The sequence below is a fragment of the Coregonus lavaretus genome (assembly GCF_964263955.1).
Source record: "Coregonus lavaretus genome assembly, contig: HAP1_SCAFFOLD_1387, whole genome shotgun sequence".
In the NCBI taxonomy this organism is placed as follows: Eukaryota; Metazoa; Chordata; class Actinopteri; order Salmoniformes; family Salmonidae; genus Coregonus; species Coregonus lavaretus.
In genome coordinates, this window is record NW_028158717.1 from 14,307 (window position 1) to 30,200 (window position 15,894).

The window sequence follows — 15,894 nt, forward strand, 5'->3', positions numbered from 1 at the left end:
ATCAGGATAAAGATGAGTCTGTGACGGTAGGTGGACCCTTGCATTTTGACTGATCCATTTGTGGTTTCAGGGTGGATGAAAACAGAGTTGGGTGCTGTGGAATCGGTGAAGGTAACCAGAAGTGGTCTGGTGATAATTGTTTGTGTTTCTACTGGTCAGAGGGAGCAGGCGCTCCGCGTTAAACGAATGGGGACAAGAGATGTAAATTTCTTTTGCTCTCAAAAAAAGGGCGCCATTGAAAGGAGTGATTACTGGGGTAGCAGTAAATGTGAAAGTTGACCAATTGAAGGGGACGATTCCCGATGTTTGTGATGCTCGTCGTTTGGTGCGACGCAGACAGGGTGGCGTGAGAGGTGAAACAGAAGAGTTGCTGGCTGTTCTTTTGAGTTTTGATGTTGAGTCTTTGCCTGACAAAGTGATGCTAGGATTTTTGTTAACCTGTACCAGCTTTTGTGCCGAATACATTATGTTGTTACAGGTGTCAAGCTTATGGGCATGTGGCAGCAGTGTGTAGGGAGGTTCCTAAGTGTGAGAAGTGTGCAGAAGGGCATGAGACAAAGGAATGTGTAGTATTGGGGAAAGTAGTGGTATATGTTAATTGTAGGGGTGCCCATGGGGCTGGGGATCAGAAATGTCTGGTGCGAGAGAGGCATATTGAGGTTTCCAGGGTTAGAGTAGTGCAGAAGTTGTCATATGCTGAGGCAGTGAAGAAAGTACAGGAAGATGGGTCAAAGGGGAGCGATTCTGAGAGGAGTAGTGTAAGTAGTAGATCTGTACCAGTACAGAGGGATAGGCCAACAAGTGATATATGCTTCAGTAAGATTTGATTTTTAGCGTTTATAGCAATTGTTATCAACTGTACTGCAGGGATGGAACATAAGTCACAGAAAAGTGAGGTTGTGGTGGCAGCTGCAGAGAGGTATTTGGGTGTATGAGACTTGAAGTCAGAAGAGTTAGGGGGTGTGTTGAGTGGTCGTGTCCCATCCTTTCAGGCTGTTGGCCTGAGGTAGGACTAGATAGAGTTAAATAGTGGAGTAGGGTGGTGGATTTTTTGTGAGTGTAGGGTTGGATGGTAAGGGTATTTTTTTTAAAAAGCAAAGTATAACGGCGTTATTCTCCAGTCTAGTAGATGGCGGTAATGCAACATATTTTGGATGTCAACTGCCGTTAAACCTTATCGAAAAATAAGTATTTACGTTATTTACGATGAGCAGTAACCCACATTAGGGGGAATTATGCATTTTAAACATGGGATCAGGGGTGTAATCATTATCCAAACAGCTGCAAAACGGAACGAGAGTTTCTATTGGACAAATTCAGGTAGGTCCCTCCCCGTTTCGTTTCTTTTGCTTCCTTTTCGAAAAGAAACTGCGCTGACATTAATCCCTATACTCGCAATTATCCAGCTACTTTATTTACGTGGCATCTGATTTGTTGCAGAATACAAAAATTGTGTTTTTCTATAAATCTTCTAAAGGGTATGGAAATGTTTATTTTTATTTTTTACCAACTTCAGTTATAACTCATTCATACATCTAGCTGTAATTATAGAATATGAGACATACTGCATGCATGGTTTCATTGCAACTGCTGTACAGTGTGATGTCTGATGATTGTGATAGTAAAGTGTAAGTACAGGATATTTTACAGAATTGATTTATTTTAGATTTCCTCAATCTGGGTTATTGGAATGCCATTCACACACTTGTCTGTCCACAAGTAAATCCACAACAAACGACAAGGTCGTGCGGTTGCTTATGATTGGTGAGGCAGTTGACGCATGTGTTTGTCAGTTGGCTACGATTTTTTTGTTGAAAAAAAAAATGCGATTCACTTAGGTAGGTTTAGGACAACGCCATATTGTCAATACCACTGGATAATTTTCGGCAATAATGTCAAAGTAAGTGGCCGTTTTTTGTGTGTGCTATTTTACAAATAATTGATATGAATATTTTCTAGTCATAGTTGGTAAAGATATCGCTAGCATCGTGCAGTTGCTTGCTAGCTAACGTTAGCTGGCTAAGCCAGCAGTTAGCTGCGCTATTAGCACTCAGTTAGAATACATAGCTAGCTAGCTATTTGGCTAGCTAACAAAATAATTAGCCAGATAGCCAGGTGAAACGACACTGCGTGGTAAATTTGACTAGCTACAGTAATGGTAGCGTATTTCGTACATGTTTGTTAACTGACAGGCTCGTTCGGGCAGGGACTTTTGACAGTCAGCTTTGTTTGAGACAAGGCAGTCGAGGGGGCAACAAGTCTGCTATATCGTCTTCTAGTCGGCTAAAAGCGGCGTCGGTTGTTCTGAACGTGAAAGTGTGAGGACACGACACTTTCTTTAGTTAGCTCCATATTTATACCGAGGTGTTATTTGGGGTTATTTAATCAACATTTGACGCGAGAGATGGCACACACGGAAGGAATGGGAGATGCCATGGGAGAGTGTTCAGGAAAACAGGGGTCGACTCTTGGCCTGAGAAGTCGACCATGCTCCAGCGAAAGAGACAGCCAGGTCCGCGTTGTCAAAGCCTCGCTTCAAGAGAGACTCGGACCCTACGAGCCGGTGGTGACCTACCTACAGTCCGTGCTGGTGTGGGAAAGGCCGTTTCAGAGTGTGCTACTGTACACAGTGGTCAACGTTGTGTTCTGGTAAGTTTTTGTGAAATTATAAATGATATAGCAGTGATGACAAGCTATTTGTACAATGTATAATTCATGACTTACATACATCCTATCTAAGTACAGTAATCCTATCTACTGTACCACCAGAAGCTTTTGCACATAGAAAACGTCTCCCATCAATTTAAGATAAGACAGATGGCTCACCAGAGCTGCTATTAATAGAACGGCAAAGCACCATTGTGCTTCTGTAGGCTACATTAGAAACACTATCTACTCTGGGGGTTGACATTATTATCTTTCGATGGAAATAGGCCTAGTATGTTGAATCTGTGACTACTGCAACTACTCTAGTTCAGCCTATATGTCAAATGTCTATAAGGAGTGCAAAACAGAATCTGTGAAAGGAATTAGTGATATGACAATAGTAAAAGACCTATAAGGCTATGTGCCCGATAAAAAGTCGATGCACTTTGTATTACAGAGTCAATATCCTACATGTGCCAATGCAAACAGCCACCATGTCACCAATCAATCGATGTCAAGAAGTCAGCCTTCTTAGTGTGCTGAACTAATGAATCCATGTAAAATCTTTGAATTCCTTCTCCTACTGTACATTGACTTTATTGTTGTGTGTCATAAATCACTGTGGCGGTCATGCTGTAGTGACATGTAGTTCATCCAGCTCAGGCATGCAGCCTTTATTCGATTAGACCACTACTTATTTCAGCCTCGGTTTTTCTCTCCCCTTTACATGTGCCCCAGTACACACACAGTGGAGTAGTAGGCTATATATGCCCAGAGTGATGCATAGTAATGCATGGAATGATACAAGTCACATGCATTTTGGGGGGAGAAGTGTACTGGAAGTAAGGCGGCAGGTAGCTTAGCGGTTAAGAGCTTTGGGCCAGTAACCAAAAGGTTGCTGGTTCGAATCCACGAGCCGACTGGGTGAAAAATATGCCTTTGAGCAAGGCACTTACCCCTAATTGCTCCTGTAAGTCGCGCTGGAAAAAGTGTCAGCTAAATGAATAAAAAATTAATTAAATTTACATTTTAAAAAAGTAACAGTGCTGGTGTTGGGGTATAAGAATTTGACAATTATTTTGTGTGTTTTAGTTTTCACACAATCAGTGTGTGTACTTTTTACTTTAAACTGAGGTTCCTAAGAAATGGGCGTCATGTTTTTTTCCTTCTGTATGTGTTATCTATCGCAATACTGCTAATAAGAAGCTGTATGCCATGCATTATCAGCCAAGAGTTCTCTGATATTTAATGATGTAGGCTATCACCAACATTTCACTCTGCTGTTATTGTGGCCACTAACTGTCTTTTAGCTGTGTTAAACCACATGGTAATGGAGCCACGTGTAATAGCTGTTATCTAGCTATCAATTTTTAGGCCAGTTGTTTGCATAGATAGATTACATAGTCCTGAATTTCAACACTGCTTTTGAAACCAATCGGTAGGCTACTAGGCTTGTTTATTTTTATTTTACCTTTATTTTACCAGGCAGATCAATTAAGAACAAATACAATTTTATTTGTTACATGCTTTGTAAACAACAGGTGTGGACTAACAGTGAAATGCTTACTTATGGGCCTTTTCCAACAATGCAGAATTTTTTTTGAGAAATAATAGAAAAGTAAAACACGTAATAATACAATTAATAATAGATACACAATGAGTAACGATAACTTGGCTATATACAAGGGGTACCAGTACGGAGTCGAAGTGCAGGGGTACGAGGTAATTTAGGTAGATATGTACATATAACCAGGAATAAAGTGACAGATAGTAAACAGTAGCAGCAGCGTATGTGATGAGGCAAAAAGGGTCAATGCAGATAGTCCGGATAACTATTTGGTTAACTATTTAACAAACTATTTAGCAGTCTTATGGCTTGGGGGTAGAAGCTGTTCAGGGTCCTGTTGGTTCCAGACTTGGTGCATCGGTACAGCTTTCCGTGTGGTAGCAGTCTATCACTTGGGTGGCTGGAATCTTTGACAATTTTTAGGGCCTTCCTCTGACACCGCCTGGTATAGAGATCCTGGATGGCAGGGAGATCAGCCCCAGTGATGTACTGGGCCGTACGCACTACCCTCTGTAGCACCTTGCGGTCAGATGCCAAGCAGTTGCCATACCAAGCGGTGATGCAGCCAGTCAAGATGCTTTCAATGGTGGAGCTGTATAACTTTTAGAGGATCTGAGGGCCCATGCCAAATCTTTTCAGCCTCCTGAGGGGGAAGGGGCATTGTAGTGCCCTCTTCATGACTGTGTTGGTGTGTTTGGACCATGATAGATCCTTAGTGATGTGGACACTGAGGAACTTGAAGCATTCGACCCGCTCCACTACAGCCCCTTCGATGTGAATGGGGGCGTGCTTGGCCCTCCGTTTCTTGTAGTCCACTATCAGCTCCTTTGTCTTGCTGATGTTGAGGGAGAGGATGTTGTCCTGGCACCACACGGCCAGGTCTCTGACCTGCTCCCTCTAGGCAGTCTCATCGTCGATGGTGATCAGGTCTATCACCGTGGTGTCGTTGGCAAATGTAATGATGGTGTTGGAGTCGTGTGCGGCCACACAGTCATGGGTGAACAGGGAGTACAGGAGGTGACTAAGCACGCACCCCTGAGGGGCCCCTGTGTAGAGGTTCAGCGTGGAGGATGTGTTGCCTACCACCTGGGGGCGTCCCGTCAGGAGGGAGGTGTTCAGTCCCAGGGTCCTTAGCTTAGTGATGAGCTTGGAGGGCACTGGTGTTGAACACAGAGCTGTACTCAATGAACAGCATGCTCACATAGGTGTTATTTTTGTCCAATTGGGAAAGTGCAGTGTGGAGTGCAATAGATATTGCATGATCTGTTTGGGCGGTATGCGAATTTGAGTGGGTCCAGGGTGTCTGGGATGATGGTGTTGATGTGAGCCATGACCAGCCTTTCAAAGCATTTCATGGCTATAGATGTGAGTGGTACGGGGCAATAGTAATCATTTAGACAGGTTACGTTGGCGTTCTTGGGCACTGGGACTATGGTGGTCTGCTTGAAACATGTAGGTATTACAAATTCTTATTTACAATGCTGGCCTGGCAATGTGAAAGAGTATGTTTGCTTCTTGGTGAGCTTGAAGTTAATGTAGTTATAAACCTTTGTTATACCTGTCCTCATTTGAACTAATGTATAGATTGTCTGCTGTGAAACTCTGAGAACATTTTACTCAGGAGGTGAGAAACACAGGAAACACCTGTGTTCAAAGTAGAGCTCAAAGTCACGTACACACAAACTATCACCACAATATTTGTAGTGTTGGCCTTTTCCATCACATTCAGTCAGCAACCCACCTTTGTCAGTAACCGAGGCACCACACACAGACACCTAAGTCTGGACATAACTGCCACTTGCACGGCAGTCCACAGGGTATGTTTGTGACATCTTAAACAAAAGGAAACATCAGCTGTTGTGAAGCTGACCTTAGTATTCTGTTCCAGGTTCTTTGCCCTGACCTCGCTGCGCCTGCTCTTCCTGCTGTCTTCAGGCCTGGTTGTATTCATCTGCGTTGACAGCTGGAGGAACAAGATCTGGCCTGAGATCAGAGGTGAGGAGGGTATAGTACATTATTTCTGGAACGTCTTCCTTTTTCTGCACCCAATGCCTCATGCCCCACTGTGTCTTGGTCTGTCCCCGCTGAGTACCTCTGCTCTACTGTGTTAATTATACCTGACTTGGTTCTTAGATCCTGTCCCTTATTCCCCAGTGTCATACTACCCTTGGTGTGAATACCCTACTGCTTTACATTTGAGGGTTGAGACACATCTGTAAGCGTTTCACAGCCTGGCCCTGGTCTGTACTATTCATTAGACCCTGTAAGACCCTGTATAATTAATCATATCCTTTGTTATGCCTGTCCTCATTTAAACTCATGTGGTATAGAGTGTCTAAGTGTAGTGATGCTGTGGTTGCTAAATGTGGGTGTTAAATGCATTTTCTTTCTCTTCCCACAGTTAAAAAGCCTGATGAGTCTGAAAATGAAAGGTAGGCCTATGTCTTAAATACATCATTTGTATCCTATCGTCACATTCTGGTTGGGCAGTGGTCACAGAGAGATGATGTCACTGATGTTGTTGTAATCCTATCTTGCAGCTGGGGCCTGGTGCAGCCAGGGGTGCTCAGTGTTCCAGAGCTGTGTCACCACATTGCTGAGGTCTGGGTCTCTGGGCTGGCCTTTACATCCAGCCTGGTGCAGTTCAAACGCCACAACCCTGGCAAGGTGAGGCCATGGCACTCTCCTTGTACTAGTATGAAGGGTCTCCTATATAATCCCTAAACCCTAATACAATATCTTGTCTACTCTCAGCCTACTGTGAACATACAGCTAATCAGTAACTTGACCAGTTGAACTAAAATAATTGCTTGCAGTTGAACCTGCTGAAGGTGACTACCTTTGTCTGTGTTTCTTGTCTCTAGTTCTGCCTCCTGACCTGTGCCCTCTTGACCTGTCTGGCCGTGGTTGGACGGTACATTCCTGGACTGGTGCTCTCTTACTCTGCAGGTGAGTACAGTGAGAAACGACCCACCCACCACCAATCCCACCCTCCTGTTTCCCAAACACCATCCCCATTCAGAGCTCCCTAATGGCGGGGAAACTCAAGCTGGCTTCCCCTGTTAAAAATGCATGGCTGGTGAAACCAGATCTGTGGTCCCCTGGCACCAGGGTTCTGTCTGTGAGGTGATTAACGCCTGGCTGGGCTGAGGCAGGGAGGGAATCGGGGAGGCAGGGATAGAGGGACTCAGGGGGAGGCAGGGAGAGGGAGGGAGGGAGAGAGATACAGGAAGGAGGTCAGGCTCAGACATGCTAATCCCCTCACCTTTAACCAATGTAGAGCGACCAATCTACCGGAGAGCCAGGAAGAGGGAGGCCCTGCCAGGGCCCTCTGACGTACCTAACAATCTTGTGGCTGCTAGTGCTCCCCCTCTTTGTTTTGTTCTCTGTTTAATGGCGAGATTAGTTGGGCTCAAGCCCATGGGTGTGTGGGCTGAGGAGAGTAGCTGGGGTTTAGGTGAGCCAGAGCCTAATAGTACAGATTAATGCATTTTGTTTCTGCAGCCATGGTTATTTTCTCTGTCTTTTTGTTTATGCCCAGTGATGTTTCCACTAACATTAAGCCATTCTCTCTTGTCCCAGTGCTGGCTGTTCTGCTGTGCCCCCTGGCAGCGTACCACCGAGTGTGGCAGCGTGTGTGCGTGAAGCTGGAGCCGGCCCTGCAGTGGCTGGACTTCAGCGTTCGCGGGTACATGATGTCAAAGCCCATCGACAACCAGTGTGAGTACAGAGTGGGTTGCCTGTTTGTTTGTGTTTGTCTGATAGTTGTATTGGCATAGCTACAGTTTGCAAACCTAAACCAGTGTATCTCCTTCTAACTTGACTGGATCAACGGAGTAGCTCAGTCATTGTAACCTGTGGTCTGTGTTTGCTCTGTAGTCCTCCGCAAGCCAATTCGGGGTGCAGCCTCCGGTGATGCCAGTGACAGTGAGGAGGAGCTTGCTGCATTCTGCCCGACGGTAATTCACCAGATGTATTTCACAGGCCGTCCAAAAGCGTAGTCAGGTTGTCATCTATCTGACTGTCATGGTTATTTAAATGGGCCTACTTGTTGGTTATTACTCAGTTAGATGGCCAGGAGTGGCATATGTAGCTCAAGCCTGCAGCTGGTCTCAGATTGAAAATAACCTGACCCCTTTAGAGATAGAAATAGCAGGCCCTCCCAGTCATATCAGGTCATATCAGGTCATGGGCTCCCGAGTGGCGCAGCGATCTAAGGCACTGTATCACAATCTGGCTGTGATTGGGAGTCCCATAGGGCGGCACACAATTGGCCCAGCGTCGTCCGTGTTTTGCCAGGGTAGGCCGTCAATAAGAATGTGTTCTTAACTGACTTGCCTAGTTAAATAAAGGTGAAGTAAAAAAATATATACAAATAAAAACATGTCATCCTTGACTATGTATAAATTCAAGAGGAAACATACTATATTATAAATTACTAACAAGGTTCAATGTCTTTGCTCTCTTTCAGTTTGACGATGCTATAGTGGCCAAAGAACTTGCGATGACAGACTCTGAGCACTCTGATGCTGAGGTCTCATACACAGACAATGGGACCTTTAATCTGTCCCGTGGCCAGACTCCTCTCACAGAGGGCTCAGAAGGTACAGTCCGCACCCACCCACCCACCCGCTGAGTCTGCAGTCTGCACCTCCAGGCACACATGCTCTGGAGTCACGAGAATTAGAGGCAGATGTAATGTAGCTAATAGGGATGTGCATCTTTCCCTTTCAAGACGATTCGATATGTATCTAGATACATGGGCTCCGATACGATACAGGAACGATACGTTTTAGTTTGACACTTTGTTTTTGATTTAGAGATGCAAACACATTCATTTTCCATTCTAAATTCAAATCTGCTGCTGATGGAGATCATGAGCTGGGCCTCTCTGGGCTGGATCTATCTGAGCTGATGTGTGTGTGTGTGTAAATGATGTATAGTATACTATGTAGGCACCTGATCTAAACCATAAGGGAGACTAGGCATCTACCACCCCACTATCAGATTAGGGGGGGGGCAATGTAGCCTATGTTTTATCCCCCAACTTTGCTTCTGAAATCACCATCACACAATAATTAACTTGTAATTTTTGCAGATTAAGTGTTTGAGCTAGTAATGTGTCAATATTTATTGTTTACAAATTGGGTATGACATAGCCAATGAACACAACTTTGGATTTCACCCCATCTCAAAGCCATTTTAGCATTTGAATGCTGAAGGTGCTGCGTAGATGTGCAAGATCAGGAACAGACTGCCTACCTTGAGTTGGTCAGCATGCGAAGCTGGGCACAGTGCGTGAAGCTGGGCACAGTGCGTGGTTTGACTAGGCTACTAATATTCTCTAAGGTTGTTCGGCATACAAAATGACTTGTAGATCAATGACTGTCAACGCAGTTACAGACTTAGTTCGACACTGAAGGAGAGGACACATCAGTTGTCTCAAAAGATCAGAGGTATTTTCAAAAGGTAGAAAGAAAGTATTTTTTGTACTTTCTACTCCTTTTTCTCTCCAATTTCGTGATATCCAATTGGTAGTTAGTCTTGTCCCATCGCTGCAACTCCCGTACGGGAGGCGAAGGTCGAGAGCCATGCGTCCTCCGAAACACGACCCTGCCAAGCCGCACTGCTTCTTGACACACTGCTCGCTTAACCCAAAAGCCAGCCGCACCAATGTGTCGGAGGAAACACTGTACAACTGGCAAACGTGTCAGCGTGCGTGCGCCCAGCCTTCCACAGGAGTCGCTAGACCGCGATGGGACAAGGACATCCCCGCCGGCCAAACCCTCCCCTAACCCGGACGATTCTGGGCCAATTGTGCGTCGCCTCATTGGTCTCCTGGTCGCGGCCGGCTGTAACACAGCCCAGGATCAATCCCGGATCTGTAGTGACGCCTCACTGCGATGCAGTGCCTTAGACCGCTGCGCCACTCAGGAGGCCCAGAGAGAAAGTAATATGAGCAACAACAAAAAATGTGAATCAGCGATTCGTAACGTTTGAATCTATTTTCTGACTGATGCATGCTACATTTGGATCGGTTTTGGGTCCACGAACCGATGCAGTCGTATGTTAAACATTTGAATCAGGGACCGATGCGAATCTGTGAATCGTTACATCCCCAGTAGCTAACATTAGAGCCTACATGATAGGATGACATGTCATAAGGCACTGTACTGTTTTCTGTATTGTGGCATGACTGCCTACTCTGGTAAGACATGTTGTGCAGGGTGATGGTCTGTGTTTTAAATTACAAATGACATTCCAACATCTTGAACCCCTTCCTCTCTGTTCATCCTCAGATTTTGATAGACACAGTGACAATGAGGAGTCGTTTGCCCAAGACCTCAATGACTTCCCGTCCATCAACCCAGACGCCACCCTGATGGACGACGACGATGACTCGTGCATCGGGCTGCCCAGCCTGGGACCTCGGTCTGGGCGGACTGGCCCCCGAACCACGGCCGAGCTGCTGGATGTGGAATCCCACCTGGACTCTGACCAGGACGACCTGGACGAGGAGTTGTCCTTCGGCGGCCTCCCCCCCGCTTCCGACTTCCTCGGAGGTGACCTGGCTGGAATCATCGCCAGCAACATGATTCAGGCGGCACTGGCTGGGGCCATGCAGCCCCGTCCCACTGCCGCCCGCAGGGAGAGGCCCATCAGAGCAGGGTCCAACAGGGGCTACCGCAAGCAGTCTAGCTCAGAGCTGGACACGGACTTGGACGGAGAGGACTTTGAGATGCTGGACCAGTCAGAGCTGAACCAGATGGATTCCTTTGGGGGTGCAGGAGGGCAGGGTGGGGGACAGGGGTCCAGCTTCCTCTCCAACCTGCTGGGGAAACCACAGTGAGGCACCTCTACCTGTGTATAACAATCAAACTAAGTATTTGTGTGTGATTGAGTGATTGGAATGTTCATGGATTGTTTTGAGTGCGTGTGTGAGTAATTTAATCGTAGGATCCAGCAGCCAGGCTCCTGATTGATATCACTGTGAAGTACTTCTGATTTCTTTATTTTTCTATCTCACTTTTCAATTTCTTCCTCTAGTCTGTAGCTTGTATGTGTAAGCCACCGTCATCCAGAAAGTATTATTTTGTAGACTGAGCAATAGGAAACGCAATGTAAAAAACGTAATCTTTCTGAAACAGCATTACAGAACCACTTCCCTGTCCTGTCATCCAGTATGCCCTAGGTAGTAATACGTTGTTTTTTTTTCAAAGTCGACCACTAGGTAGTATACACACTTTCTAAAAGGCTAGACACACAGGGCTATTTAATATGGGACCAAGTATGACATTCCTATTGATTAGTGAAGTTTTACAACTGCAATGACCTTGTTTAGAATAGTTTTAGCAATATCTGACTGGGACAATTGTTAAGTAAAAGCCACTGCTTTCATTTCAAGACACTCATTCTCTATTAGAAACTAAGTCAATAATGGTGATATTTTTAGGGATCATTCTTGATTGAGACATGAATTTGTTTTGAGTCTGAAATCATTGTTTTAAAGAAAGGGGATAGGCATTTTAGTTCAATGTTTTACTGTCTCCCCCCCGAATGTTTCTTCCGTCATGGGCTGTTTAGATCTTTTTGTCTTTGTCATCACAGTAAGTTATTTTATCAAGATAACCTGCTCCTTGTATCCCTTCTCCCGTGGCATTCCCAATCCCCATCTTCACTCATTTTTGCTGATCCTTCTCAGAGGAGAGTCTGTAGAATAGACATGCATATATAAGTAGCACAGAAGTACAGAATATAAACCTTTAGTTTAACCTCAACTCATGCATGTACCACATTTGTAAACGTCTTAAGAAAAGCATCAGGAAAACATGTTTACATTGATGGGTGGACAAAATGCTGGTATACAAAACTCAACCGGATTTAGCCTTTTTAAAAGTGTGAATATGTAAAGGAAAATATGAAATATGCTTGTCTTTTAAAAACTAGGGTGCAGTAAATCTTAGCCTATTCTTTTTTTGTGTGCAGGTCAGTATGATTACCCTGCCATGGGAAAGCAAGCTCCTGCTGCATTTGTCTTTTCATGGAAACAATCTAATAAATAGGAGTGATTCTTCTTGGTCATTGAAACTCAAATGATCCGCAGTTGGGTTTTGCTGAAGTAGCTGGATCAAACAATCAGAAAGAGACAATGCTTGTTTTATATATAAGACAAATTGCCCAATAATGCTATTTGTGTTGTATAGAATATCATGACTGTGGGAGATTTAATACAATAGAACTTCTGGATCCCCCTGTTCATGGAGATGGCCCAGAAACCAGAATCGGTTTGATCTGAAAAGGTTTGGGATTTTAAATAAAAAGAGTGAATTTATATGACTTGTTTTGGACCACTTTAGTTTAAACAGTGTCTCTCCATGAAGACGGCCAGGCAATTCTTCATTATTAGTATTATGTTAAGTAAATGTGTTCAGTACAGTGTATTTTTCCTCTCTGACATTGGTTTTGATATGTTTTGATGTGCAAATCTTATTAAATATGAAGTCTGGATTAAATGTTTATTTTGTTATGTATAAACAATGCAATATTCCACAGATCCAAAATCACAATTTCCTCCTTTTGGTCCACCAGCCAATGTTGTTGGCGCTTATTTCATGTAACCCTCGAGAGTCCATACTCGAGCTTTCGCAGGGCTGTCATGCACAAAGGTGGAGCGTGATCAAAACAGCCTTTTGTTTTGAAATGACGTATGTAAAGCCTGGACACCCACAATGCATCACGGCGCGCGAAACTCAACTAGGTAATTAATTATTGCACCGCTAGCTAGCATAAGTTAGTTAGCGATAGCTACTAGCTCACGGAATAAAGAAAATGAACAAAAAAGACAACGGAGGTATGAGATGTAATATTTTTTATTTTACCTGGTTGCTACATTGATTGTGTCTGGAGGTTGCCAAACATGACAGATGTTTTCCTAACCGAATTAGCTAACGTTAGAACCAGTACAGCAAGCTAGCACACACTGACCTGCTGCACTGATAAATCCAAAGACCAGCTAGAAGTTATACAGGTCACAACTCAGAGGTCACTGTTTTGTGTTTTTATTCTCAGGTTTAACAGTCATATTTGCTTACCTAAACGAGAAGAACCGTCCTTACAGTGCCCAAGATGTCTTTAGCAATTTACAGAAGCAGCACGGCCTGGGAAAGACGGTGAGAAAGGCTAAACTGTTCTGAGCCAGTGATATGATTTTCATTATTAAATGATCAGCATGTTTAAACAAATGTATATTTGATGACTCATTCCTATCCTGGTAGGCTGTGGTTAAAGCCATGGAACAGTTGGCACAGGAAGGGAAAATCAAAGAGAAAACCTATGGGAAGCAAAAGATATACTTTGCTGATCAGGTGAGCCAGGCTGAGTATCAGAGCAGCACGTCAATGTGTACTGTATATGTTGATGGTAATATGTAGCCACTGCTGTTCTGAATCTCTTCTGTTTTGATGATTACAGTTGTTTTTTGGTGCTCTTCACAAGTATGTAGTGAATTAGTAAAACACTCCAAACTGTTAACACTTGTAAGCAATCAGTCTTGCATTCAAAACCCTTCATTGTGCATTCATTTTGTTTGGAGACATCTTTCAAAATCACCAAAACACAACATAATGATATCTTCTCAATTTAGTTATTTTAACATACTCCAATAGCAAAAAAAAGCAGAAAATGTAAGATATACGTTTCAAATTGCCCTTTGAATGTAGTACGCTACAGTACTGTAAATTACAGCACATTACACTGTTTTCACATTAGTCAATAAACTTGCACTACCCGTCAAATTTTTATAAACATCAAATGTTAATAATTTTCTATCCAGGCCTGACATAGGTCTGGATTGAAATCATTGCATGCCTCATCCATGGCCTGAAGGAGGGTGGTACGCTCATGGGGATGGCAATCATACATCTTCCACCTGTATTGTAATCAAGTATTTGTTTATTTTACTGTATTGTACTTGTGTATTGTAGTGGTCCTGTACGTGGCTCAGTTCATAAGAGCATGGCACTAGCAACACCAGAGTTGTGGGTTCGATTCTCACTGTTCTCACTTTGGATAAGAGTCTGCTATGTAAATAGAATACATTTATGGGTATTACAGTTCTGTATTGGCCAATACAACTGTAGTAAAGCAGTGTGAAGTTTGGTGAAAAGGGGACTGATTTTGTGTTATAGTAAATTGAAAATGTGTTGTTTTGAAACGGACTTTCTGATTATATGTTTTGTACTAATAGTTGTGAAAATGTACCACATAGTTGTGAAAGTTGCAATAAAAAAAATGGTAAAAGTAACTCCCAGTAATGTCCTTGACTGCCTCCAGGCCCAGTTTGCAGAGGTGAGTGAGGCAGATCTGAAGGCCATGGACAGTCACATCTCTGACCTCAGCACACAGGTGGAGGCTGTCTCTCAGGGCTGCAGGCAGCTGGACGCAGGTAGGGCTCCCCTCTTTGGCCCTATCACCACCCTACCCACACACACTGGACTATCTGACATACTTTTATCTCTGATTGCAGAGCTGAAGGAGCTCAACAGCTCCCTGACCACAGAGGAAATGATGTCAGAGATCCAGGAGCTGAAAGCAGAGTGTTCTGGGTACAGGGAGCGCCTGGAGAAGATCAAGTCAGCGACCAATCATGTCACACCAGAGCAGAAGGAGAAGGTATGGATCACAATCAGACCTGGGTTCAAATACAAAACACTTTCCCCAGATACTGTGCTCATGCATCTTTCCTTCAGGTTTACAAGGAGAAACATCTCTACGTGAAAGAGTGGAAGAAGAGGAAGAGACTGGTGATTTATTTATTTTAGGGCTCTATTCCAGCTGTATTGCTGAAGTCTTACAGATAGCGTGATATAAATGTTAAGGTAATTTCCGATCAAGTAGACATGCATCGTTTACCGTGAATGCAGTCTCCGCTGACAGTGACGCCTTAAAATTTCAATCACACTGTACTTCCGCAATTTGGATTGAATAGAGCCCTTACTTGATCAAAGCCATAAGGGTATTAGTGTCAGAGCAGGATAAACCAGAACAAATAGTCTGATTTTGTCTCTGCTCCTCTCAGGCATCTGACATGATGGGTTCCATTTTGGAGGGATACCCCAAGACCAAGAAGCAATTTCTGGTAAGATGCTCTGCAAAACATAGATCTATAGTGACTGTTCTACACATTCATTCTATTGTTTGTATTTGGGAAATGAGACATTGTTCATCACATTTACATTTTAGTCATTTAGCAGACACTCTTATCCAGAGCGACTTATATTTAGTGAGTGCATACATTTTTCTTCTTCATACATCACCATGACAGAGGCAGACAAATGCCTATCATGTTTACTCTATTTGTTAACCTGAGATGTCAGCATCTTTTTTGTGTTCTGTTTAGGAAGAAGTTGGTGTGGAGACTGATGAGGACTGTAAAGTGACTATGCCAAGTACCTGACAGAATGTTGGAGGATCTCTTACTTTGACTTGAATGTCAATTCAGATGGAGTTGCATTATGCCATCAAAACTCATTCCAGGAATAACTAATTACTATTTTTTATTTGTATGTTTTGATGTTGATTTGAAGAATCTTAATGTTTTGCAATAATACCTTGTACAGATGTATCCTTGCAATTAAAAATCATATTCATACGAAATACTTTCATCAAACTTCATCAGCAAA

At 43.6% G+C, this 15,894-nt stretch overlaps 2 protein-coding genes across 3 annotated transcripts; both read left to right on the top strand.

Annotated features, from left to right (window-relative positions):
- Positions 1-1,832: 1,832 nt before the first annotated feature.
- LOC311123669 (reticulophagy regulator 3-like) lies at positions 1,833-12,732 on the top strand. Its single transcript, XM_084197913.1, has 9 exons — positions 1,833-2,649; positions 6,102-6,208; positions 6,615-6,645; positions 6,754-6,880; positions 7,078-7,162; positions 7,796-7,933; positions 8,093-8,172; positions 8,685-8,817; positions 10,513-12,732. The coding sequence occupies exons 1-9, from the start codon at positions 2,405-2,407 to the stop codon at positions 11,061-11,063; spliced, it is 1,497 nt and encodes a 498-aa protein (XP_084054039.1). The 5' UTR covers positions 1,833-2,404; the 3' UTR covers positions 11,064-12,732.
- Positions 12,733-12,969: 237 nt separating this feature from the next.
- On the top strand, positions 12,970-15,865 carry LOC311123667 (homologous-pairing protein 2 homolog). Of its 2 annotated transcripts, XM_084197911.1 has the most exons (8): positions 12,970-13,064; positions 13,283-13,383; positions 13,489-13,578; positions 14,546-14,657; positions 14,739-14,884; positions 14,962-15,015; positions 15,291-15,350; positions 15,612-15,865. In XM_084197911.1, the coding sequence occupies exons 1-8, from the start codon at positions 13,043-13,045 to the stop codon at positions 15,666-15,668; spliced, it is 642 nt and encodes a 213-aa protein (XP_084054037.1). In that variant the 5' UTR covers positions 12,970-13,042; the 3' UTR covers positions 15,669-15,865. The 2 variants fall into 2 exon arrangements, with proteins under 2 accessions (XP_084054037.1, XP_084054036.1); XM_084197910.1 differs by lacking the exon at positions 15,612-15,865 and having other exon boundaries at positions 12,978-13,064; positions 15,291-15,610.
- Positions 15,866-15,894: the final 29 nt, after the last annotated feature.

What these genes read in the sequence shown, in the direction of transcription:
- LOC311123669 (XM_084197913.1), top strand. Translation starts at nt 2,405, where the DNA reads ATGGCACACACGGAAGGAATGGGAGATGCCATGGGAGAGTGTTCAGGA. An exon ending in GTGGTCAACGTTGTGTTCTG is followed by an intron (nt 2,650 to 6,101) that starts GTAAGTTTTTGT and finishes ATTCTGTTCCAG; the next exon opens with GTTCTTTGCCCTGACCTCGC. An exon ending in TCTCACAGAGGGCTCAGAAG is followed by an intron (nt 8,818 to 10,512) that starts GTACAGTCCGCA and finishes GTTCATCCTCAG; the next exon opens with ATTTTGATAGACACAGTGAC.
- LOC311123667 (XM_084197910.1), top strand. Translation starts at nt 13,043, where the DNA reads ATGAACAAAAAAGACAACGGAG. An exon ending in GAACAAAAAAGACAACGGAG is followed by an intron (nt 13,065 to 13,282) that starts GTATGAGATGTA and finishes TTTTATTCTCAG; the next exon opens with GTTTAACAGTCATATTTGCT. An exon ending in AGCACGGCCTGGGAAAGACG is followed by an intron (nt 13,384 to 13,488) that starts GTGAGAAAGGCT and finishes CTATCCTGGTAG; the next exon opens with GCTGTGGTTAAAGCCATGGA.